Source organism: Anguilla rostrata, chromosome 11 (assembly GCF_018555375.3).
Source record: "Anguilla rostrata isolate EN2019 chromosome 11, ASM1855537v3, whole genome shotgun sequence".
Lineage (NCBI taxonomy): Eukaryota > Metazoa > Chordata > Actinopteri > Anguilliformes > Anguillidae > Anguilla > Anguilla rostrata.
In genome coordinates, this window is record NC_057943.1 from 5,985,813 (window position 1) to 6,011,803 (window position 25,991).

Consider the following 25,991-nt stretch of genomic DNA (forward strand, 5'->3'; position numbering starts at 1 on the left):
GCACCCGTGGGTGACGAGCGTGTAACTCGTTTACCGGGCCCTAAATGTTGAGGCGCGCTCTTCTTCATAGCGCTCGTTTAGTGAAACCGAAGGGGGGGAACACAGCGACCGCTTCCCAAAGCGCCGTCCTGCGTCGGAGCGTTCGAGAGCGTCGCCTCGGCCCGTGTGATCGGCGTCAACCGCAGCGAGGGCCCAGAAGCAGCGGCACACGCGACCGTGTGATGGATGATGATGAGGATGATGAATTGATGATGAAGCGCAAACTGTGCTGTTTAATGGCCCGTGACCAGCTCTGTTGGGACCAGATGTACGTTGGTTACGTGAGAAGTCAGGTCGTTGGATTCAGTGTAGAATGAGCATGACGCACCCTCAAGCGGGTTCAAATGTTGACATCGTAACTTCAGATCTGATACCGTACCTTTTTGTTTCTGTTTTGTGCGTCTGTGAGTAATCATAGCGTCAATCATAGCGGCGTTTCTCTTTTTGAATTTTTTTTTTTTTTTCTTGTGACAGTGTGGATGTTTTTATTGGAGAGCTCGCCTGATTACTTGGACCATGTGAAAATGTTGGCTTGGGGAATGTGAAAGTACCGTTGCGCAATTTTTTAAAAAGTATTTTCTTAAAATAAAAAAGTGAACTTTACCCTCATTGTGAAGTCACATGAGCTGTGTTTCTAGTGTAGCAAGAAACGCATCGACTCCCAACTGCCACTGAATAAGACCAACGGTTTTGAGTTGAATTCGCAGGGCTCTACTGTGCTGTTATTTTTGTTTGTGGCTGAGAATCGCTTCCTGTATATGTGTTCCTCTAGTTCACTGTTCCTCTACTACAAGTGTGGCGGTCAGTGAGATCCCCGCCCCATTGGTTCTGGCAATACTGGCATTACCATGGCAACGTAAGGCCTTTCTTTTCACATGTGATATATGGCAGTGAACAGTGGCGACACTGGCATTACCATGCCAAAGTAAGGCCTTTTTTTTCATGTGCCATGTATGCCAGCGTATAGTTAGTGCCAATAAGTAGTTCAGTCCCTAAAACTAACGTGGGGTGTACTTTGACCAGAGTAAACGGCTTTGAATTAAACCTCACTCCGTTACATGGGTGGTAGTATCACGGTTAAAGGAGCTGGCCGTGTGAAGGTTGCAGGTTCGATTCCCGGGTGGGGACACAGCCGTGATACCCTTGAGTCGAAGCACTTGACCTGCATCGCTTCAGCGTGCATTCAGCTGTACGAGTGGATGCAGTGTAAGAAAATGCAGAAGCCGTGCGGCTTTGCTCTGGAGGAGAAGGAGAGGCCGCTAAGTGTCCGTAACGCAACGTAATGCAGTCTTTTTAAAACGTTTTGTCGCGACGAGGCCGAAGTTATTTTTAAAAAGCCGCTGGCGTGTTGCGAAACCTCTGTGTGTTCCTGTGGTCTCAGCTTCGACATGGCTGCAGGGCGGCGGGCAGGATGGGGCGTGGGGGGGGGCGGCGGCGAGGTGGGCCGAGGGTGAGAGGGCGAAGCCGAAATAAAGAAGGGTAAAGTGCACACGGGGCGGGTTCCAGCTGCACGAGCGCGGCGTCGTTAAATTAAATGCGATGTAATGGAAAGATCTCTTTCTATTTCCGTGCTTCTGATATATGTTGAGGTTGCATTTGTTTATTACAGGGTTCTCCAGTGCAGAACTTATTTTTTTTTTGCTTTTTTTTTTTTTTGTAGTACAAGCATTGGTTTTTGAATTTGGAGCCGAGAACAGAGGGAGGTTACGTGCCGGGACTTTGCTCCTAAATCCGCAGACACCGGATGACTAATGTAATTACGGTGGTAGCCGTAATGCTAATGATAAGCGTGTCCTGCGTCTTCCACCGCGGGCTTGCCTTTAAGGACGGCAGAAGCCTGTGATTAGTGTGCGGCTTGTTGGGCCCGAATGTCTCAAAACAACACGGTGTTGGGATTAAGAAGCCAGGGTTTGGTCAGCTTCTCAGCGTAGGGGCCCAGCGGACTGCTGCCTGTGTACAAAAGTATACCTTGAGCTGGGCATTTCCTGCCTGCGTAATGCAAGTTAAACATTAGTGTAGCCTAATCGTTGCTTTATGACAGACAGCAAGGTCACACTCACAGCGTTAAGGCTTTGTTTGAGTTTTACCTTTGTCCCTTTCATTTTCAATGTGTAAAAAGTGGGAGTCAAAGTGCAACACGGTATGCATTGTTTAAGTTACTCAACCCATGGGAAGTGCACTTGTATTCGCTGTGCTGTTGCTACAGCTCCCCCTGCCTGCAAATGGTGGTACTGCCACATAATGATCTCATATTTTTGTTGGCATATTCGTTTCTTTTTTTTTTGGTTTTTGTTTTTTCAAGTTAGTTTTTTTAAAAACATGACCTGGTTATCGTTTTTGTGGGTTAAAATGGCTTACAGCAAAATTGGCAGCTTGTTCTGTTATTTTTACAGCAGATAAGTTTGACTTATAATAAGGTAGACCAAACCTCTGTGGTTTGCCAGTTTCCATGAAGCTGTAATTGAGTTCTTAAAATATTTTTATTTTTTTTAAAGTTCAGACGTTGTGTTTGGTGTTTGTTAATTTGTGTGTGTATATAAGTGACAAAGAACAATTAAACATTCTTGACTGAAAGGCATTGTTTAATCTAATGATCCACAGTAATGCTGTTTCCCATAATGTAGCACAACACTAAATTCTGATGTATACTGTTCAATAAGACTGTCACTGCATTCTTGGTCTTTTAGAGGGTATTTGTCCTGTGGAGGTGGATGGGAATGCTGCTTACGGTGTTCAGCGTTGTGATCATGGAGTTTTCCGTCTGTGGTTGTTTGAAATGACAGTGTTTCCTACCTGAAATGCTTATGGGACGAATGTGCTTTCCATGGTCATGTCGACACATGCAAATGACTTTGCTTCGTATTTAAATTCCTTCTTTGGGCATTGGTGCAGTTGGACAAATAATTTAGATGTATATTTAATTTACAAGAGTCAAGTAAGCAACAGATTGGTTAAATTCTTACCATTTCAGTCTTTGTGTCTGAATTATGTTCGAAGCATATTTGTAAGAGATCGTACAGTAAATATGTGAAGACACCGTGTTTTTTTTTGTCTTTCACCATTTCCCTGCCTGTAATTCTGCTTTTGAAAAATAACTGAAATAACTGCCAAATGGTTTCACTGGTCTGTAGAGGACTATGAGGCCAGCCTGTGGCCCCTACAAAGCGACCATTTCACCTCAGTGTTGTATTTACATCTTTGCATCTCATTAAAAAGTCTAGTAAACTTCATAATGAACATACTAAAAATGGCGTGACACTGTGACTACAGGCTTTACAGCACACTAGTACTGAAGACGGGACTGATTTATTCTTCCGTCAGGAGTGCTTGTGTCTCAGTGCTCTGTTTTGGTTGGTGAGGGATGCTACACAGAGAATTTTTGAGCAGGAGCTAGTGCATTTTCTCACCGCCTTCCTTACCTTGCGTGTGTGTGTTTGTGTGTGCGTGCGTGTGTGTGTGCTTGTGCGTTTTGTCTGTGCGAGCGCGAGTATGCACCTGTGTGTGCGTATGTGTGTGCGTTTGTTCGTTTGCGCGAGCGTGAGTGTGCGCCCGTGTGTGTGTGTGTGTGTGTGTGTGTGTGTGTGTGCGGGTGGGTGTATGCGTGTGGGTGTATGGGTGTGAGTTCCCCCACCTCCGTGAGATCCAGTTTGAACTGGAAATTTCTGGCCACTGCTGGCTCCCGGCCCACTCCCACAGGCTAGGCTCCCGCTAGCCCCACTTCCACTTCCAGACCGGGAGGAGGAGCAGAGAGGGGGAGAGAGCGAGAGTGAGAGAGAGAGAGAGAGAAAGGGAAAGAGAGGGATAGAGAGGGAGAGTAATAAGTGAAGGGAGATGGTGGGAGACAGAGAGAGGCTTCGCAATGCTGCGTTCTGTTTTTTTTGGTGAATGGCGTGTCGCAATGTTTTCATTGTAACCATGTACTGGTCTGCCGATGTGAATTTTAATATGAGACGGTACCGCGAATAATAATAATAGACCTTTGTTTAACCTGGAGGGTCATTTGAGAACAAATTCTCATTTCCGATGATGGCCTGCGTCGTCCTTAACTGTGAGGAACCCTCCGTACCTGGACAAATCCAGGGAACAACATGTAAGCTCCACACACAGAGTATCCGGGCTGGCCGGGACTCGAACCCGCAGCCTCCTCCGTGCAGAGCTGCAGTGCTAACCACTGTGCCACCGCGCCTCCCCGTGAATGCTGGTGCGCGGCTTTGATGTGGAGAGGGAGCGCACGTTTAAAGAGAGCGAGGGAGAAATAAACGGAAGAAAGAAAGCGAATGCTTGAAAAGTAGAGCTAATGAGGAACAGGAAACTGAAAAGACCCTGCGGTTGATTCTTGTTCAGTCGAGTGCTTCCGAGAGGGAGGGAGGGAGGGAGGGAGGAGAGAGAGAGAGAGAGAGCAGAGGGAGAGAGCAGACTGGGAGAGAGAGAGGAGAGGAAGAGAGAGGGAGAGAGAAGAGAGAGAGGAGGGAGGGGAGAGGGAGGAGAGAAGAGCAGAGAGGAGAAGAAGGAGAGGAGGGAGTGAGAGGGAGAGAGAGAGATGGAGAGCAGAGAGGGAGTGGAGAGAGGGAGAGAGAACGAGAGGAGAGGAGAGCAGAGGAGAGAGAGGGAGAAAAGAGTGAGAGAGAGGAAAAAAAGAGGGGAGGAGGGAGAGAGAGGGAGGGAAAGAGAGGAAAAAGAGCAGAGAGAGGGAGGGAAAGAGGAGGAGGGGGAGAGAGGACGAGGCCGGGTCTGGTGTGAAAGCCGATCTGAGGACAGTGAGAGTTATGGCGCAGGTTTTTGTAAACGTTGTGAGCGAGGTCATCGGCGGTCACGCCGGTGTGCGATTCGCTCGGCGTGTGGAAATGTGATTTGGGGGCCGCCGCTCCTCGCTGGAGTGCAGCCTGGGGAGCCGTAGCCTGCGCTACGCGCTACAAACCCGCGAGCCGCTCGCACCAGTGGGGGGGGTCTTCACTGGGTTCGGCGATGCCTTTTATTCGACACGCCGTGATCACTTGCCGCACAGCTTCTTCTCTCAGGAGGAATAGGGCAGCCTTGTGAACCTACCATGGCCTGTCGTTACATTGCGTTTCATTTGTTTGGCAGACGCTTTTGTCCAAAGCGGCGTACGCTGTCGTGCTCTGCTGTACACCCCATTAGCGAAGGAAATGATTATTTAGCATTACACGTTGATCTGTACTAGTGTAGAATGGGCCCAATGTGTAAAGTTTATGGGTTTTCGCTTGCAAATTGCTGCAGATAAACCGTGGTTTGCTGTTGAAGTTAATCATCGCTAAATATTAATAAACTTGGTGAACTTAGTTTTGTGAGCTTTTCTGGCAATGAGACAACTCTGGGGGCTCTTTCCCTTCCTGTCATTATCATTGTAATCATTTATCACAAAAATCCCACATCCCACCTCTTCGCTACCTAATAAAATTCTTGTTTAATGCGGGGCTGTACAGTACTGTACTGTTCTTCCCTTTGAACAAATGCAACAAAACTGGGGTGAGGGTGCCACTCTGAGGCTGGAAATGGAATTACACTTGGTTGTGTTTTATCAAGTTTCTGTATGTGTCTGTGTGTGTGTGTGTGTGTGCGTGCGTGTGCGTGCGTATGTGTGCGTGCGTATGAGTGTGTGCGTGCGTGCGTGTGTGCATGCGCGTGTGTGTGTGTGTGTGTGTGTGTGTGTGCGTGCGTGTGCGTGCGTGTGTGTGTGTGTGTGTTTATCTGTGTGTGTGTGTATGTGTGTGTGCGTGCGCGTGCGTGTGTGTGTGTGTGTGTGTGTGTGTGTGTATCTGTGTGTGCGCGCGCGCGTGTGTGTGTATGTGTGTATCTGTGCGTATATGCGTGCTTGTGTGCGTGTGTGCGTGTGTGCGTGTGTGCGTGTGTGTGTGCGTGCGTGCGTGTAGAGCAGCAGCGGCGAGCCCCGCCCTCACGCAGCCCTTGTTTCCTGGCAGCAGCGATTCCAGCAGCAGCTCGAGCGACGAGTCGCCGGCGCGCTCCGTGCAGTCCGCCGCCGTGCCCGCGCCCTCCGCCCCGCCCCCGCCCGCCATCGACAAGGACGAGCCGCGCAAGAGCTTCGGCATCAAGGTCCAGAACCTGCCCGTGCGGTCCACAGGTGAGCTCTCTACCTGTACACACCTGTACGCCTGTGCACTCCCACTGCGCTTCTCCCTGCTGCGCTACATTCCCAGTCAGGGAAAGCTTGCTGTTGGGTATTGTCTGTTATGATCTGTGCGTGCTATTTAAGTCTCATAAAAGTGGCGTTTTGGATTATCCAAAAGGGATCTTCTGAATCTAACCTAAATATAATTTCTAAAAGCATGGAATATCCCAGGGAGCATTGCTCCCACATAGAAGTGAAGTTTTAAAATTTTGTTTTGGATATTATTCAGTTATTCCCCGAAAATGTAAAACTTTTATATTTCCTGATTGACAGCCCAGGTTGTGATGATTGTGGTGGTGGTGGTGGTGATGATGATGGCGGTGGCGGTGGCGGTGGTGGTGGTTGTTAACCGGGGGTTCTTCCACCTCTCTGTCCGCGTCACCGCAGACACGAGCCTGAAGGACGGGCTGTTCCACGAGTTCAAGAAGTACGGCAAGGTGACGTCGGTGCAGATCCACGGGGCGTCGGAGGAGCGGTACGGCCTGGTCTTCTTCCGCCAGCAGGAGGACCAGGAGAAGGCGCTCGGCGCCTCCAAGGGGAAGCTGTTCTTCGGCATGCAGATCGACGTCACCGCCTGGAACGGCCCCGGTGCGTGTTTCTGGCAGCCCGCTCCTGGTCCGCTCCGCTCCGCTCCTCTAACGCCGGCTAGCCGCTCCTCTAACGCCGGCTAGCCGCTCCTCTAACGCCGGCTAGCCGCTCCGCTAACGCCGGCTAGCCGCTCCTCTAACGCCGGCTAGCCGCTCCTCTAACGCCGGCTAGCCGCTCCTCTAACGCCGGCTAGCCGCTCCGCTAACGCCGGCTAGCCGCTCCGCTAACGCCGGCTAGCCGCTCCGCTAACGCCGGCTAGCCGCTCCTCTAACGCCGGCTAGCCGCTCCGCTAACGCCGGCTAGCCGCTCCGCTAACGCCAACTAGCCGCTCCGCTAACGCCGGCTAGCCGCTCCTCTAACGCCGGCTAGCCGCTCCGCTAACGGCGAATCCGTCTTCAGTGCGGCAGTCGGGTCAACCTGGTTCACGCCCGCGAAGACCCGGGTTTGATTCATTTCATTACGTTACATTTATTTAGGAGACGCTTTTATCCAAAGCGACGTACTAAAGTGCATATCATGGTCATTGTACAACTACGAAACACAGGTTCAGCAAGGTACGATACTCATTTCGTACAGCTATTTCTAGCCGAGAACACAGTTCAGTTCATGCAGTGAACACTATTCTGACCTAACTTATGCCAAGCCAAACTAGGGAGAAGAAGATTCCCGCTTACTCCCTGCTGAGTTTGTTACATACGCTTCTGAGAGCGTGTCCCTGTGTCTGTGTATTTGCAAACAAATGCAAGGTTTTAGTGTATCCTAGTTATTGAATATCAAGGGTCATTCATTAAATCTGTTTGAAGACGGAGGACGGAGTGTGGCACAGTGGGTAAGGAACTGCGCTTGTAACCGAAAGGTCGCAGGTTCGAATCCCGGGTAAGGACACTGCCGTTGTACCCTTGAGCAAGGTACTTAACCTGCATTGCTTCAGTATATATATCCAGCTGTATAAATGGATACAATGTAAAATGCTATGTAAAAAAAGTTGTGTAAGTCGCTCTGGATAAGAGCGTCTGCTAAATGCCTGTAATGTAATGTAATGTAAAAGACAGCAGGGCTGCCCAACCCTGTTCCTGAAGATCTGCCGTCCTGTAGGTTTTCACTCCAGCCCTAACAAAGCCACTCCTCTTTTTCAACAGATAGAGATTTTGTTGTGTTGCTTATTAGTCGAGTCAAAATTAGGGTTGGAATGAAAGTCTACAGGATGGTAAATTTCCAGGAACAGAGTTTGGCAGCCCTGGACTACAGTATGTTTCCCTGTGAGTTCAGATAACACATTCATATGTTTATCCGTGCAAGAAATACTGTGTGGGTGAGGATGTGTGGGTGTATCAGATGTGCATTGTGAGGACGTGAGGGGGGGTTTGTGTGCGCGAAACCTGCACTGTCTCTCACTGGCCACCTGAGTGAAGCTGACCTCACCTCCGTCTCTCTCTCTCCTCTCCCTCTCCCTCCCTCCCTCCCTCCGTCTCTCTCTCTCTCTCTCTCTCTCCGTCTCTCCCTCCCTCCGTCTCTCTCTCTCTCTCTCTGTCTCTCTCTCCCTCCTTCCCTCTCTCTCTCTCTCTCTCTCTGCTTCCCCCTTTCAGAGACGGAAAGCGAGAACGAGTTCCGGCCGCTGGACGAGCGGATAGACGAGTTTCACCCCAAGGCCACGCGCACCCTGTTCATCGGGAACCTGGAGAAGACCACCAGCTACCACGACCTGCTCACCATCTTCCAGCGCTTCGGCGAGATCGTGGTACGTCCGCGTTAACAGATAGGCAGACAGCGGTGAATAAGAAGACAGCAGTGTCGTGTTGGGACGGGATAGGATGATAGATTTTTTGGCTGGACCGCAACAGCGGGGGCCAGCCCTACAAACGCGAATGTCTGTGACTGAGTGGCTGAGTGATGAAGTTACACCATTGGTCGGCCGAGTTAGGAAGTTACACCATTGGTCGTCCGGATCACGTGTCCAGCCATATACTAGGTTTTGACCTGGTCTTGTTTAGTTTGTAACTTTTTGCAATGGGGCTTTATCAAATCATGTATTCAAATTGTGGTTCCAAATTTTTGTTCCTCTTTAATTTGCCTGTCGTTAATGTGTCGACACTGTTGTCCCTTTTCGTGGTCTGCAGCTAGTATTGATTGTGAATGTATGCAGTCACCTGGATCGAGAGTAAATTGAAATTGCGTTAAAGAGCCTTTATTTTTTCCAGTGTAAATCACTAGATGCTAAATTCTCATTCTGTACTTGCAATGATTTCCTTATTCGGCATTTGTTTGATGCAGGTGTAGCGACTATGAATGAGTGAATGGAGATATGCGTACATGAGTGTGAAAATTCATCTTTTTCAGTTTTCGATTTATTCTCCCGTCTCCCCCCTTTCTCGTCCAGGACATCGACATTAAAAAGGTGAACGGCGCCCCGCAGTACGCCTTCCTGCAGTACTGTGACATCGCCAGCGTCTGCAAGGCCATCAAAAAGATGGATGGGGAGTATCTAGGCAACAACAGGCTAAAGGTATGGCGCTTCACTCCTTTTTTTAATTTTTTTAATTTTTTAAAAACCTGTTTAAGCTGCCGTTGTATTTCCTTGAAAGATTTGTTATTCACTTGCATGTTGAGCGGTTCTATCACTCCTCTGTGAAAAGCAGTAGCATTTGCGTTCCTCCCGACTGTGAGGTTTGCTGAACGTGGTTAAAAGTGCTGACTGCTCTACACCCCCCCCCCCCGCCGCCCCCTTTACAGTTGGGTTTCGGGAAGAGCATGCCCACGACGTGCGTGTGGCTGGACGGCCTGGCCTCCAACATCACAGAGCAGTACCTCACCCGTCACTTCTGCCGCTACGGACACGTGGTCAAGGTAAAACATTCGCGCTTCCCTGTCCGTGTCACGGATCTCGGGTAATATTTTTTTTTTTTTTTTTTTTTGTAAGAATCCTGTTGAAGGGTAGTGGGGCTGTCTTAAAAAATCTCTGACCAAATCTTAACCGCACACCCAGAAGTAAATGAATAAGAAGCTTGTGACTGCGTGGCTGTGCGATGAAGCACTACTTTTCTTCTCCCACGCTCGGTTTGTTACCACAACTGAGGTCATTTTTGTGGGAAAGACTGGTCGCCCCCAAACGGGTGTATTAAAGCTGCTTTTTCCAGGAAACTAAAACCTAATACAATGCAGAAGGGGGGAAAAAAATGGAGTAAAACTATTATTGTTTCCATGTGTTTTTTTCACACACGCACACACGCACACACGCACACACGCACACGCACACACGCACACACACACACACACACACAGAGTAGTCACTGTGTGGAATAGCCTGGCAGGTTCATGCAGTAGAGGCAGAAATTCTGGGGGTTTTTAAGACCAGACTTAGTACAGTGATGGGTACCATCTAGTCTGTAGGTAAGCAGAGCGCGAGGCTCACTTCAGTGGTGGGAAAATGGCGAGCATTGCTTCGGCTGAATTATTATGTACTTCATCCATCCTCTCTCCCTCCCTCCTTCCCTCCCTCTCTCCTTCTCTCCTTCCCTCCCTCTCTCCCCCTCTCCTTCCCTCCCTCTCTCCTTCCCTCCCTCCTTCCCTCCCCCTCTCCCTCTCTCCCTCCCTCCCTCCCCCTCTCCCTCCCTCCCTCAGGTTGTGTTTGACAGACTTAAAGGAATGGCCCTCATCCTGTACAACAACATTGAATACGCACAGGCTGCAGTCAAGGAGACCAAGGGCTGGAAAATCGGGGGCAATAAAATCAAGGTGAAATAAAATGGATGGAATCAATGCGTTTCTTCTGTACGCCCTGGGGGGGGGGGGGTTCTGTGTTTGAACCCCACTTTTGAAGAAGGAGAGCCAACCGTGGCCTCTGGCATTGATTTGCTGAAGAATGGCCTGTTTCATAACTTAGGTGCCGAAGTATATATTCCGGAAACTGTTGCTGCTAGCAGATTCGCGCCATTTGATTCCTAAAAAAATGTGTATATATATATATTTTCTTTATTCTTGCGCACACTCAAAAGACAATGTTTGCAGTGATGCATGCGCCATTTTGTTTGCTCCTAGGTGGACTTTGCCAATCAGGAGAGTCAGATGGCTTTCTATCGCTCAATGCAGACATCTGGGCAGGACATCCGAGATTTCTATGAAATCCTCTCAGAACGAAGGTTTGTTTCTCACATAACTATCAAATTGGGGAAAAAAATGCTAAAGTGACCAAGTAGGGAAGACGCCTGGAATTACATTGGCAGCCTTATCTGTGGCTTTCTATGTCCTTATAAATACTAACTGGTTTGTTTGAATCCGTTTTTTGAATGAATGTAGTTAGACTGTCGGCTTTAACTTCCCCTCTCCTGGCAATCCCCCTGCAGACCTACACCACTGAAAGAATCCAAAAAAATTTAAATTTAATTTTATATTTTTACTTTTTTCAAACACATTTTGAGTGGTGTAAGTGGCTACTGTCTTTCTCTGGAGCCGTAATTGTAGATGACGCACAGCCTATTCAAATTCATTCTGATTAGTTTGACATTGAGCCTCATTCATTTTTTAGGGAATTTCTTAAGCTGAAGAAGTTTGTCAAATTGTTTTCATAAGATAAGACATCACATAAATTTAATTTGCACTTAAATTTACAAAATAACACATATATATATACACACACACACACACACACACTACCTGGGTGAAGTCTGTGCCAGGTGATAGAGACAGCAGAATACAAGTCTTTCCCTAATTTGCCATGGAGGGGCAGGAAATGTGAAATGCCTGGAAGATTCATCTTACATGACCAGCTTTACAGTGGCTGTTATAGGGCTGTATGCATGTTTGTGGTTTAAAGCACTAAAAATGTATTTCAAGTCCAGATTATTTATATATTTTTTGTAAGATTTTGATGGACCGTAGTCATCGGCACAAAACATTACCAGCGATGCTTTTGATTTACCTGGAAGTGTTCTGTCTCGAAAGCTAGTTGATTTTCGTTTTTGAACTTGTCGTACCGTTTCTCTCCTTCGCAGAGACGAGCGCAGGCCGCCGTACCACGAGTTTTCTGCTGAGCGGGCGTACTACGAAAATGTCCGCACCCCGGGCACCTACACGGAAGACCCTCGTCGGAAGTACCCGGCCCGCAACCGCGAGTTCTACGCGGAGTGGGACCCCTACGGCGGCGGCGGCGCCGACTACTACGACCCGCGTTACTACGACGACCCGCGCGAGTACCGGGACTATCGCGACCCCTACGAGCAGGACATCCGCAAGTACAGCTACCTGCAGCGGGAACGCGAGCGGGAGCGGGAGCGCTTCGAGACCGACCGCGAGCGAGACCACGGGAGACGTACGATCGAGCGCAGCCAGAGCCCCTCCCACCCCCGGCGCCCCGCCAGCCCCGCCGCGTCCCCCTCCCCCTCCGAGCGCCTCCCCAGCGACTCCGAGCGACGCATCTACAGCCGCTCCTCCGAGCGCAGCGGCAGCTGCAGCTCGCTCTCGCCGCCGCGCTACGAGAAGCCGGACAAGGCCCGGCCGGAGCGCTACGGCAAGGGCGAGAAGCCGGAGAAGGAGCGGCCTGCGTTCGAGGCGGAGCGGGGCGGCGGCGGGGGCGAGAAGGACAAGCGCGTGGGACGCAAGGAGAAGCCCGACAAGGAGAAAGGAGAGAAGCTGAAACTGAGGAAGCTGAAGGTGCCGTCCCCCAGCATCCCGTCGTCGGAGACGGACCCCGAACCGGACCGGGAAGCCAGCCCCGAAGCGGGCCCACGGATGAAAGGAAGCAAGTTGCCAGCCAAAGAGAAGGATGCTTCTGGCAAGGGCCGTCTGGACTTACCACCCTGTGTCGTTCAGCTTACGCGTGTCAAGGAGAAGGAAGGGAAACTGGTGGACCAGGCTGTCATGGAGAAACAAAGGCTGAAGGCGGAGAATGACTGTGTTAGGTCTCCACCACTACCCCCACCTTTACCTGCTGAACAGAGGGCGCTGTCCTCCCGCCTGGACCTTCAAAAGGGAGAACTGCCGAAGCAGGGAAAAGTTCTCAAGGAAAAAGGTTTAGCCAGCCAGGTGGAGGTTGTGGACAAGGAAGGGAAGACTAAGCCCAAGAAACACAAAACTGAACCCAGCTTTGATGGCGGTAGCTCATCTGTGGATGTTGAGCGACTGGCGGCACGAAAAAGGCGTTTCGCAGATGCTGGTGGGAAGATGGAGCGACTGAAGAGGGTCAGCCAAGAGGAAGAGGAAGTAAGGCTTGGGCTGAAGAAGCTGGCTGATGGTGCCATTCCCAAAGATGTAGAAGGGGACAGGAAGGTCCTGAGGAAAGATGCGCCCAAGAGAGAGCACCGCAAGGCTAAACCAGAGAGGCTGGTCACTGTGTGCAGCCCCACAGAAGGGCCTGAGCCAGAGAACATTGCTGCTGGACTAGGCTTGGGGCTTAGTCTGGATCTGCAGGCACGCTTAGGGGAGCCTACAGAAGAGGCGTCCGACCCCTTGGACTTTCCGGGCAGGAAGATTGGGGTATTAGGGTCAAAGTCCCAAGGCCGTCCAAGTCTTTCTGGAATGTTTTCTGAAGATGGCAGCCTCGATCAGGATGATATGAGGGAGCAGGAGCAGCAAGGTTTTCTAGATCTTGCTGATCAGGCTTTAGTGCAGACAAAAGGCATTGGAGAGGGTGAAGAGCGCCTCTCTCTGGACATTGACCACTCCCAGAGTTGCCGAAAACAGATGGAGCAGAGTCGACGGCTCCGCCAGCAGCTGCAGGAACCTGACAAGTCGGATAAACCTGACAGTCCGCGTGGCGAATCTGAGGACTTTGAGCGCCGCAGTTTAGTGCACGAAGTGGGCAAGCCCCCTCAGGACGTCACGGACGATTCTCCGCCCAGTAAACGCAAGAAGCTGGAGGCTTTCGAATTTGAGATGAGTTCGAAAAGGGAACGTAACTATCGGAGTTCCCGGCAGCTGAACGAGGAAGCCGAAAGGAGCATGGCCACCGTGCCGGGACTGCGGCACTTCTCCTACCACGAGGAAGACAGCAGTGCAGACTCGCCCCACCTCGTCACTGTGAAAGAACCTAAGAATTCTCCAAAAGCAGAGGAAAAGGTGTACTCGCACTTAGACCTCCTGAAGTACAACTTTAGCAGAGTTCGGGGCTCGCACTCGGACCTGACTAAGATCAAGGCTTCATCTCTCGGGTGTGAAGATGAGCTGCAGCACCGGTGGGAGAGTAGAGTGAAACAGGATCCACTTCGACTAGATATGAGCTTCCCCAGCAGTATTGTGAAACGGGAAGGCATCCGCAAGCGCCTAGTGCGTGAACTGGAGCCCGGAGAGGTACAGTCGGACTCTGACGAGGACGGCGAGAACAAACATCACTCGCCTAAGCCCTCGACGTCTCTCTCCTACTTTCTTAGGGAGCGTGAGGAGAGGCTGTCGGACCTTAAACTATCGGGCTCCCTGGAGAGGAACAAGTTCTATTCTTTTGCACTGGACCAAACCATAACGCCAGACACGAAGGCTCTGCTCGAGCGAGCGAAGTCGCTGTCCTCCTCCAGAGAGGACAACTGGTCCTTCCTGGATCGCGACTCCCGCTTCGCGAGCTTTCGCAGCAGCAAGGACAAAGAGAAAGTGGAGTCCGCCCCGCGGCCGATTCCGTCCTGGTACATGAAGAAGAAGAAGATCCGCACGGACTCGGAGGGGAAGCTGGACGATAAAAAGGAGGAGCCGAAGCACGAGGAGCAGGAGCGACAGGAGCTGTTTGCCTCTCGCTTTCTGCACAGCTCAATCTTTGAGCAGGATTCAAGGCGCTTGCAGCACCTCGAACGCAAGGACCAGGACCCTGAGCTGGGTGCAGGGAGACTAGCTGGGAGACAGTGCTCAACCGAGGCACAGCTTGGAACAGCTGGGGGAGACGTCCTTCAAGAACCCATCGTGCTCTTCCACAGCCGTTTCCTGGAGCTACAGCAGCAGAAAGAGAGGGATCAGCGGCCAAGGGAGATAGAAAGAGAGAGTAGTGTTGATGTGAATGAGAAAGAGAAGCTACAGGATGGAGAACAGAAGCAGCAGAATATTATAAAAGTACAGGAGCCTATGCCCGACGCAGAGATCAAACCAATCAGCCCTGTCTCAGTTCTCCCTGTTTCACTATCTCTTCCGGTTCCCCGAGAGATGTCGCCACCACAGGAGAAGCCAACTGTCCAAACTCCACCCCAAGAGCCTTCCGTCACACAGGTGAAAGAAGAAAAGGTGGAAGCTGTTCCAGAAATCTCACCACCTACATCGGTTCCTCTGGTAGAGATCCAGCCACCCACCAGTATCAGTGTTACACCACCAGAACCCGTTTCTCAAGAGACAGAAATTAAATTGGAGCCAAAGGAAGAGCTGTGTGAACCTAAGCTCCCAACAGAAAACACACTGACAGCAGAGAGCTCTGCATACTTTGATGTCAAGCCTCCCACTCCAGGGGCCACACTGAGCAGTTTGGAGCCAGAGCCTGGCGCCCCAGAATTCCCCTCTTCTACGTCCCCCAAGCCTGTCGAAAATACAGAGACAGTGAAAGAAGAGGAGATTACGCCTGACAAATCTGAACCCCTGGATGGTGTGATGCCCCAGAAACTGGAAGAACCTCAGGAGGGACTGGCTCAAGTCTCTGACGACGCAGAAGCGGAGCCCGTGGTACCAGCCCGCAAACTGGGGAAGACCAAAAGGGCCAAGCCACCCCCGGCACCGCCACCACCTCCACCGGCTCAGGCAGCTGGTGCCGAGAAGCCAGCCACTCGTAAGAGCGAGCGTATCGACAGGGAGAAGCTGAAGCGGGCGTCGTCCCCACGCGGAGACGTGTCTAAAGTTAGCTCGGACGGTAAGACCACATCAAAGTCTCCTATCCATGCCCCCGACACCGAGCCGAACTACGAGCCTAGTCTGCTCGTCGGCAGGACGCGGCGCCGGAATGTCCGTTCCGTGTACGCCACTCCGGTTGAGGACGAGGCCCCGCAGCAGCCTGGGAAGGAGGTGACGGAGGCCCCCCGTTCCACTCGAAAGCGGGGTGCCGACAAAGAGCAGGTGCAACAGCAGCAGCAGCAGCCGCCCCAGCAGGAAACTCTGACTGCCCCTACCACCCCTAGACGAGGCCGCCCTCCGAAGACGAGGGTGAAGGGCGATCCACCGAAAGTGGCCGAGGGGGAAGAGGCCGAGAGCAAAGAGCTGGGAAGCAGCGGAGAATGCACCAAGGCGGCGGAGGGGTGGCGTTCGCCCCGCACGCAGAAAGTGCAACAGAATCAAGGGTCGCCACCTGGAGGGCTCGGACAGGGCAGGAAAGCAGGCAAAACGGACAAAACGCCTGAATGCGCAGTTCCACAGTCGGAGCACCCTGGGAGTGACGTTGCAGGTTCTCTGGAATCTCCGACCAAGTTGAAAGATGAGACCTTGGAAGAACCGGTTGCGAAGCCTACGGAGGATGATGCCAAGCAGCAGCAAGCGACGGTACCGAGAGCGGAGAAAGAGAAAGAAACAACAGATCTGGTTGACAGGAAATCCATTGAGGAGAAGACTGCTGAAAAATCTGAGCCCCTGCTTGTGGAAAAGCGGCAGCCGTCAGAGAAGAGCGGGAAGGCAAAGGCAGCAAGGTTGACTCGCAACACCAAGATGGTGACGGAAGACAAGTCGTTAAGCCTGAAGAACCTAGAGATTCGTCTGAGTGTTGATGATGTGAAGGGTGTTTTGCGCTCGGGGGAAGATGAGCCTGAGTCTTTTGAGGCCTCTCCAAAAAAGCCTAAACCTGGGGTGTCAGTCAAGGAGGAAGCAATGGCACCTTGTTTCCTCAAAGAGGCGCCCAGCCCTGAGGAGAAAGAGGAGGTGCTGTCTGATCCTGAACCCCCAATGGACCCAGCTGCTGCCTTACTGGCCCGTCAGATGGAACTCGAACAGGCAGTGGAAAACATTGCCAAGATGACAGAAGTACCCACCCTGCCACCCTACAAGGAACCTCCTGCAGAGCCGCCAGCCCTACTGCTGCCAGTTGTCGAAGAGCCAGAGGCTGAGATCGAGGAGGAAAAGCCCGCTAACCCCGCCAGTGAGACTGAACTTGCTGCTGCTATCGACTCGATCACTGCAGAGGACATCTCGGGCGATGCAGATGGTTTCACAGCTCCCCCTACTTACTCTACACTCATCCCTTCCTCCGAGCCGCTGGTGTTGCCCCCTGCCACTGAGGCCATGGAACCGGAAACCGACTTTGCCATTAGAAATATAATGGATGCAGAACCAGAAGTGGGAGGTCTGATAGCAGATTCCAAGAATGCAGAGCCAGCCGCTGCAGAAAAACCTGTCCCAGGTGAGTTGCCTGCCCCAGAAACATCGAGGAAGGGGGGGAGTAAAGTTAGACCCAAAGCTCCGAAGAAGTCCAGGAGTCGTAAGGCTCCTGCTACCAGAAAGGGGGACCCTGTGGAGGATAGCATGACAGAACCTGAGCCCGCTGCAGTTAAGCTGCCAGACTCTATCCCTGAAGACACTCAGACCGTTAACCCTAAAGCAGGGGCCACCTCAGCCGCGACAGCTGTGGTCACGACTGCTGCCTCCTGCAAGCAGGAGGTGGGACACGCAACGTCGGTGGCTGTAGATACGCCAAAAGAAGCAGAGCAGCCAGCGGCGGAGCAGCCTGAACCCCAGGAATCTGCTTTTCACTCAAACAGTAAGAGCCCCCCTCATTTCAAGCTGCAGCAGCCGCCGGCTGAGCCTGTGGCCCCTGCCCTCACTCCGTCGCCAACTCGGCTGAATTTCTCTGCCCCCCGTCCTGCCAAACTGCCGGTCTCTCCGCCCGATTGGCTTAACAGATCCGAAGAGGCGGGAGTCCTGTCAACCCCGCCGACTCAGGCGACGGTGGCCGCCCCCCCTCTGCCCACGGCGGCGGCAGCTCTGGTGGCGGCCCCGTCGGGGAACCCCCCTTTGCCTCCTGACACCAAGGCCTCAGACATCGACCCCAGCTCCAGCACTCTGCGCAAAATCCTCATGGAGCCCAAATACGTGTCTGCTTCGTGCGGCAACTCCGCTCCCAAGGCGCTGCTCACAACCACAACGTCCCTCGGAGATTCGCGCATGTCGGAGACGGAAAACTCGTCCGATTTTCTGACGGCGAAGCCTTCTCCTCCCGAGGACCGACCCTCACCCGTGACGCCTCTCCCCACGCTGCAGCAGCCGCCTCCGCCGCCGCCTCCTGAGACCCAGCAGCCCTTCGGGGAGAAGATGGTGAATTCGGTCATCTCCTCCACGGCCACCTCCGTCATCAGCCGCATCCACATGCCCTTCGACTCGGAGGAGACGCCGCACATCACTCTGGGCAACCGCATGTCGTTGCCCAAGCAGAAGTACCGGTCCAGCGTGAACGAGAACAACCGCTACCACGGGCTTGTGGTGGCGGAGGAGGGGAGCAGTGGCGGGCGGCCCATGGTGGAGAGCACGACGTACACGGGCACGGGCTCCAGCCCGGGGCTCAGGGTCAACACTTCGGAGGGGGTCGTGCTGCTGAGCTACTCGGGGCAGAAGACGGAGGGACCCCAGCGAATCAGCGCCAAAATAAGCCAGATCCCACCAGCCAGCGCGGTTGACATCGAGTTCCAACAGTCTGTGTCTAAATCTCAGATCAAGCAGGAGCCGCTCACCCCATCCCAGCCTCCCACCCCTAAGGGTTCCCAAACGCCGACTGGTTATGGCCACACTGGGGGAGTCTTAGCTGGCCAAGCTTACAACACACAGCCTGTTATTTCATCCATCAAGCAGGAGAGTCCTGGCTCAGATAAATCAGATTCGCCGTACCATTCTGGGCCACAAGGGGGAGCTGTGAAAATGCTCCAGCAATCTGTGGGAAGCCCTCAAGTTCTTATGTACAATCAGAGCATGATGCAGCAGCAGCAGCAGCATGCAAAGAAGGGGACCGGGTCTGATGGTCTGCCTTTGAAGGTTGATTCGGGTAAGCTGCCCCAGGCCACTAACCTGAGCCCTGTCATGAGCCCTCACCACCCTTCTTTGGCGGGTAACCACATGGGTTCCAGTCCCAGCACCCCAACCGAAAGAGCAGTGCCACACCTGAAGCAAGAGCCCCACTCCCCTCGAACGTCGGGCCACTCGCCCTCCCCTTTCTCGAAAGTGTGCCCCCCGAGCAGCTCCGTCTCCCCCATCGGCACCTCTGTGGTCCTGGGCCCCGGGATGCCCGCGATGTCGCAGTTCGTCTCCGGCGTGCACCACCAGGAGCAGTCTGTGATCATGCCCCCCCACAGCGTCACCCAGTCCGTTCCCATGAGCCACCTCTCCCAGGGCGAGGTGCGGATGAACACGCCCCCGCTCTCCGGGATGGGCTACGGAATGCACCCGGAGTCCCTGGCCTCGCCCCGGTCCGGACACCAGCAGCGCTCGAGCACGCCCCAGCCGGCCGGCATCCGGGACATGGTCCTGCAGTCGCACGCGGGCTCCGCCGGGGGCGGCGGCGGCGGGGCGGGCGAGGACGACGTCCGACACTTCCAGAGCCTGCGGCGGCCCTCCGTGCCGCAGCTGCAGCCGGACGTGATGGTGATGCCGACGGACTACCGCGGCCTCTCCCACGGCGGCCTGCGCCTGGAGCAGTACGGCCTGCCGTCCCGGGACGTGCGCATCCTGATGCACCACCAGCTCGGCGAGCACCCCAACCCCGAGTCGCGCCAGGCGCGCACCCCGGAGGCCGCCCAGTCCTCTTCGTCCTCCTCCACCAGCATCTCCTCTTCTTCCTCGTCTTCCTCTTCTTCCAAAACGCCCCCGGTTGGGAAGGGCGTGACGCAGTCGGGGAAGGACGCGCCGAAGCCGCTGGAGGTGAAGATGCCGCCCTCGCCGCACGCAGAGAGCAGGATCATGGGAGTCCATCCCACTGTGCCTGTCATGGTGCCCCCCCAGGGGGTCCAGCTCATGCACCCGGGAGCCGGGAGCTCCTTCCCGGAATATCCAGGCGTGTACAGAGACATGCGGGGCTTCCACTCCCAGTTTTCCGGTCACTCCTCCCTGGGGATGAACCTCGCGCCCCGCAGCATCACCCCTTCCCAGGTGAGAGGATACCGCCTGTAATGTGGCAAATTTATAGCTTGAACACGATTAATATGAGTTCAGGATGAACACGGCTTTATGGCGGCAGTGTAGTATAATGGCTAAGGAGTTAGTCTTGTGACCTAAAGGTCGCGGGTTCGATTCCCCGGTGGGACACTGCCGTTGTACCCTTGAGCAAGGTCCTTAACCTGCATTGCTCCAGTGTATATCCAACTGTATAATTGGATACGATGTAAGTCGCTCTGGATAAGAGCATCTGCTAAATGCCTGTAAAAATTTATCACTCTTTTTTACTATTTATGCTGAAACTATTGCTGCCTTGGCTAGTGATTACATTGCCTTTGTGAAATGTTAAGTTTGCGTCATAATTCTTTTGTATTTAGTGTATTTAGTATTTTTTTTTTTTTTGTTCTGTTCCTTGACTGTGGTGTTTCTCACGACTGTATGAAACGTTGTGTCCCCGTTGTGTACTCAGAGTCTTCAGGAGGGTGACCGTGATCGTGACCGTGACCGCGACCACGCCCACCGGAGCAAAACGCCCCAGGTGTCGTCTTCGGGTGCCGTGGGGGCGGGGCCCGAACCCAAAACCGAGAGCTTGCACCTCCGTCGCACGGCGACCATAAAGCTGCCCCACGCCCCCCGGGTCCTGGGGGAGACCGTCTCGCCTTCCTACGTCTCTTCCATTGCCTCCGGTCACCAGGTCACCCACAAGCTGGACCTGGCTCCTCCCATGCAGAAGGGCTCGCAGTCCTTCCTGTCCGCGCCTCTGCCGCCGCTGTCGTCGTCGTCCTCGTCGTCCTCCGGCTCCTCCCAGATGCGGCCCGACGGCAAGCTGGAGCACACGGGCCACCGGTCCGACATGGTGCAGCTCCTGACGGTGAGCAAGCGCTCGGAATCCCGACGTTAGAAGCGCTCGGGAGTCCCCGGGTGCCGTGCGAACGGGGGCGAGGATGGAAACGCGACGTGCGGCGGCGTTTTGTGGCGCACGCTAAGAACGTCGCCCGTGTCGCTGCTTTCGCCGGTATCACCGTTTTGTGACCTCTGTAATCTCCCAGAAAAATTAGTAGCGAAACAGTACGGTCATTTATAATTCATGCTCTTATTGTTGCTGAATACGCACACAAGGGCCCAACGCCCAGCCTGCCAGAGCCTATCCTTAGGGAGAGCTGGGAAACTCCCTCTGCCAGCACTCCATGGGAAAAGCTGCCGTAGTATCGTATTCTATTCTGGCTATCATTTACAAATTAAAAGCGTAAATTCTAAGTGATTGTTTTTTTTTTTTTTCTTGAGTGCAAACTGCATATTTGGCTGATTGTTCCACTCCTTTTTGATTGGTTCGTCGCAACCCATACAAGGAGTGTTTAGCCAGTGCTTGCTGCCGTGATGCCTTGCATTTGGGTGACCTGTATCTTGCCCCTCTACACCCTACCCCCCCCACCCCCTCCCCCCTCGAGCAGAAGTACCCCATCGTGTGGCAGGGGCTCCTGGCGCTGAAAAACGACACGGCTGCCGTTCAGCTGCACTTCGTCTCGGGCAATAACGTCCTGGCGCATCGCTCCCTGCCCCCGCCAGAGGGGGGCCCCCTACTGCGCATCGCCCAGAGGATGAGGCTGGAGGGGTCGCAGCTGGAGAGCGTGGCGCGCAGAATCACGGTGAGCGCCCAGATTACGCACGCACACCTGCACTCTGTCTCACACACACACACTGCACTCTATATCACACACACACGCACCCAGGTGCATGCACACGCACAAACGTACGCACAAACACACACACACACATACACGCACGCACACACACCTGCACTCTATATCACACACATACTCACACACACACACGCGCACGCACACCTGCACTCTATATCACACACACACACACACAATGACTCACATTCCCTCTCTCTCTCTCTCTCTCACTGACTCACTCGCTCACGCACAAACTGTGTAGGTGCATTAATTGAACATTAGCATAAAGGCCTGTCAAGTTTCTGCAAAGTCAATATGCCAAATGACCACCAAGCACATTGACTACTAGAATTTCACAGAGTTAACATCAGTCAGTGCTTGTCCGTTCCATGGAAATGTTCCAACAAATTGGGAATTTGTAGAACAATTTGTGGGGCGTCATAGCTCAGGAGGTAAGAGCGATTGTCTGGCAGTCGGAGGGTTGCCGGTTCTAACCCCGCCCTGGGCGTGTCGAAGTGTCCTTGAGCAAGACACCTAACCCCTAACTGCTCTGGCGAATGAGAGGCATCAATTGTAATGCGCTTTGGATAAAAGCGCTATATAAATGCAGTCCATTTACCATTTACCAACTATCTGGCAATAGTGCCATGGTAACCATTCAGATGTGTTCCCTAAGCTATGCAATGGTATTTTTAGACGATATATTACTTTTGTTTATCGAGGACTGCGGACATATTGAGACGACAGTTGTCTGTCTCCACGGAAACCAGAGAAGGTAAACGGTGTGGCCTGTGTGTTCTCCAGGTGGAGAGTGATTACTGCCTCCTGCTGGCGCTTCCCTGTGGCCGCGACCAGGAGGACGTTCTGAACCAGACTCACGCCCTGAAGGGAGGGTTCATCACCTACCTGCAGGCCAAGCAGGCAGCTGGCATCATCAACGTCCCCAACCCCGGCTCCAATCAGGTGTGTGTGTGGGTGCGTGTGCGTGTGCGTGTGTCGGTGTGTGTGTGTGTGTGTATGTGCATGTGCATGTGCGTGTATGTGTATGTGTGTGTGTTTGTGTGTGTGTGTGTGTGTGTGTGTGTGTGCGCACACGCGCGTGTGGTGTGCGTGTGCGTGTCTGCCTGCGTTCCTGCATCTAGAGCGGGAATATTCAAATCTGGCCCTCGGGGGACAGTAGTGCTTCTGGTTCTCATTCTTCCCCTCTAATCAGGACTGATTTAAACCTGGCACTCCAGGTGAGCTCAATTTCTGGCCAGTTAGCAGCATTAGTAAATCAGTTACCCATCAGGTGCGAAAGGAAACCAGCTGTGCTTCTGGCCTCGTGGGCCGGGTTTGAGTGTCCCTTGTCCTAGACGGACTCGGTGAGAATGCGTTCCACAAGAGTGTAAAGACACAAACGTGAAGGTAATGTGGCAGGTGATGGGAACGCATGTAAAAGTGAGAACACGTTAATTTGCAAAGTCACTTTTTTGTGCCATCATTTGAGTGTTTTTCTCCCCACTGGGGAGTTTCTGCCTCTCTTGCTTTTTTTGGGGGGGGGGTTTCTGCCCAGTTCTCCTTCTGTTACCCTGTAAAGCATCTTTGTGACACCTCTGTAAAACAGCCCTACACAAAACAAGCTGAATTGAATCTTGGGATTTAACGAGCCGTTGCTACTGTGTACGTACGTTAATTGTTAATTATTTTTTTTCCTTCTCCGTTCCCCCAAGCCGGCCTACGTTTTACAGATTTTCCCGCCTTGCGAGTTTTCGGAGAGCCACCTGTCCCGGCTCGCCCCCGACCTCCTGAACAGCATCTCCAGCATCTCGCCGCACCTCATGATCGTCATCGCCTCGGTGTGAGGCCTCTGTTTACAACCTGCTGGACCGCAGACCCCACCCCACCCTGACCTCCGCACTCCAGCAGTCGCAAAAAAAAATAAAATAAAATAGAAGAAGAAAGGGGAATCCTGGCTCACCGTTCTGGCTGGGCTCTCTGTTTTTAACATTCTCGATGATGTCCCTCCTCGTCCTACTCCGCCGCCGCCGCCGCCTTCTGCCTGCACTTCCTGGTCTGCGTTCCACCTCTGGCTTTCGCCGAGAGCGCACCGGAAAAAAAAAGGTGGAATTCAATTTGCAGTCGATCCTGCGGGCCGCGTTTCCCTGCTCTGGTCCAGCGTGCTTGGGAGTGCTTTTTGCACATTCCTGTTTTTAAGGTTGTTGGCGAGGCAATCGGAGGTGGATTTGTTGGAACAGCAAACGTGGAGGCGGGGGGGGACAGTCAACAGGTGGATTGTTTTTTTTTTTTTTTTTTTTTTAATTCAAATGATGATTGTGATTTATTATTTTTTAACAAAAAAAAAAACTAGAAAATGGATCGGATCAGTCATTGCACTATGTTGGAGGAAAATACCTTTTTCATAAAAAACTTGGACCTTGTACAGATTAAATAAAAAAAAATAAAAAAAGATGCATAATACGACAGGATGGATTGACACGCTTTGCTTGTATTTAAAAAAAAAAAACTGCTCTGGAAAAAGCAAACAAAACTTTTTTTTTTTGTGAATCTAGGTAAGAAAATTGCGGCGAATCATGGCAGCCTAACCAGTCTTTACTCTTACTACTGCTTAACGACCATTCGACTATTAATCTACTACTTTACTAAAGACCGCTCTCCGGTTCCACTCTGTTCCCGCCCCTGGGACACGCGTGGGGGTGTTCGGAGTTGTACAGTTTACACTATATGCCTCAACGGGGGACGATATACATACTTTTTTTTTTTTTTTTGCTTCCTTCTCCTTTTTTCTTCTTTTTTGGCTGAGGGTTCGAGGGGGGGGGAGTACGCAGGACTGTGTAAATACTATAAATATTTAAAGACTCAGACAGAATGCTGGGAGTCCGGGTGGGACGACTTTGTGAAAAAGGCGAAACTTGCCGCCGCCGTCGTCAGCTGTGGAAACAGACCAGGACGAGGACACCCGGGCGCCTCCCGGCAGTGTCGTTCAAAAAGTGTTTTGTTTTTGTTTTTAAGAAAAAATGTGCCAAATTTGTCTTTTCAGCGGGAATAAATAAGTAAATAAATAAATAAATAAGTAAACCGACCAGAAACTTAAATGGAATTGACAAAAATCAGATCTTATTTTCATACTTGACTTTGTATTTGTCACTCATTCGTAATTGATTCTGTTTTCTTTTGTTTTTTGTTTTTTGTTTTACTTTGCCTTGTTTTTACGGTTAAATTTCTGTCCTTTCTTCCCATGTCTGTGTCCATTCTCTCTGTGTTTTTGAGGAATTTGCTGTAAAGCCAGTCTGTAATGGTTATAGGCTATAAATTTCACGGATACTGTTCTGCAAACTGGTCAGTGTTTTCCCTCCCCACAATGTTGCCTGTCCCTCATGCCTGTATGTTTTTGGATTTTTAAAAACATGCATCTGAAATTAATGTTGAACATGGCCCAGAAGTTGGGGGGTGGGGGTGTTGGGCTGCCGATGTACCCGTGCTTGAAAAGGAGGGACACTCCACTTCCTTCAGTTGCAAACGCAAAAGGAAAATGGCGGAGTCCGGAATGTCGGGATTGGAACTCTGAAGCTGAGCCGTGAGAATGGATGTATGGACTCCCTTCTCTACTGGTGTCTCCCTGAACCTCATTTGTACATAGTCGCATCCATTATCTGTGTTCATTTTTATTTTTTATTATTGTTTTTTTTTTGTTTTTTTTCAGGGTCATTGTTTTGTCAGACAAAACAAAAGCAGTCTAAAAAAAGGCAGAACCAGGTGCAAAGCCGAAGCTGAAAGCAAAACCATGTTTCTCAGTTTTGTGGTGTAAATATTTGTACGACTGCAGACTGACTGCTCTCTCTCTCTCTCGTGGTAATGTTGAAGGCACTTATAATTTTGATACACAAATAAAAAAAGAAAAAGAAATACCAAAACAAACAAACAAACAAACAAAAAAAAAATCAATCTTATATGTTGTCTTTGGAGCCATCTCATTTCATTGTTTTGAGTGTATTTAATTGTGCCTCTATGAGGTCATTTTAAGATGTTTGTATAATAAATTGGTTTACACACACTTCCACATATTTGTTAAATGATTAGTCGCCATGTTTTCTATTTAGAAGGGTTTTCCGTGTGCTTCAGTTTGTGGATACTGTATTTCGTTCATAAAAATTTTCATAATTAGCAGATGTAAAATTTTAGTGCACATGCCATTAATGAAAGGAAGGAACATCACATGCATCCATTTCGCTCAAATGGTCGTATCAGACTTGTCTAGTTATATAATCATAGTCATACACTTTTTAAGTCCTGAATACAGTATTTTCTCATGTTAACTCATTCCTTCGTTAACTTTGATGCCCTTGGAGAGAAGTGTTTGCACGTGCTTTAGTTTTTAGTTGTCCTTGTATATTTTAAGTTCATGGTACAGCCACAAAACTAAACCATTCTGGTGTTACTATATGCAGTTAAACAAAAAAAAAAAAAAGTTTTAATACATAATCCTTGATATAGTTGCCAGAATATTGTTTCCATTGAAG

At 51.5% G+C, this 25,991-nt stretch overlaps 1 protein-coding gene across 3 annotated transcripts in view; it reads left to right on the forward strand.

Moving 5' to 3' along the window:
* spen (spen family transcriptional repressor) overlaps positions 1 to 25,525 on the forward strand; it is a 48,267-nt gene extending 22,742 nt beyond the window's left edge. Inside the window, exons 4-15 of one of the 3 annotated variants that reach the window (XM_064300712.1) lie at positions 5,979 to 6,139; positions 6,575 to 6,775; positions 8,362 to 8,513; positions 9,153 to 9,278; positions 9,506 to 9,619; positions 10,394 to 10,507; positions 10,811 to 10,911; positions 11,764 to 19,786; positions 20,262 to 20,663; positions 21,244 to 21,438; positions 22,276 to 22,434; positions 23,184 to 25,525. In XM_064300712.1, the coding sequence (XP_064156782.1) occupies positions 5,979 to 6,139; positions 6,575 to 6,775; positions 8,362 to 8,513; positions 9,153 to 9,278; positions 9,506 to 9,619; positions 10,394 to 10,507; positions 10,811 to 10,911; positions 11,764 to 19,786; positions 20,262 to 20,663; positions 21,244 to 21,438; positions 22,276 to 22,434; positions 23,184 to 23,315 (9,880 nt within the window). In that variant the 3' untranslated portion in view covers positions 23,316 to 25,525. The remainder of the gene's footprint in view (positions 1 to 5,978; positions 6,140 to 6,574; positions 6,776 to 8,361; positions 8,514 to 9,152; positions 9,279 to 9,505; positions 9,620 to 10,393; positions 10,508 to 10,810; positions 10,912 to 11,763; positions 19,787 to 20,261; positions 20,664 to 21,243; positions 21,439 to 22,275; positions 22,435 to 23,183) is intronic. The other 2 variants (XM_064300714.1, XM_064300713.1) reach the window with 2 other exon arrangements.
* Positions 25,526 to 25,991: the final 466 nt, after the last annotated feature.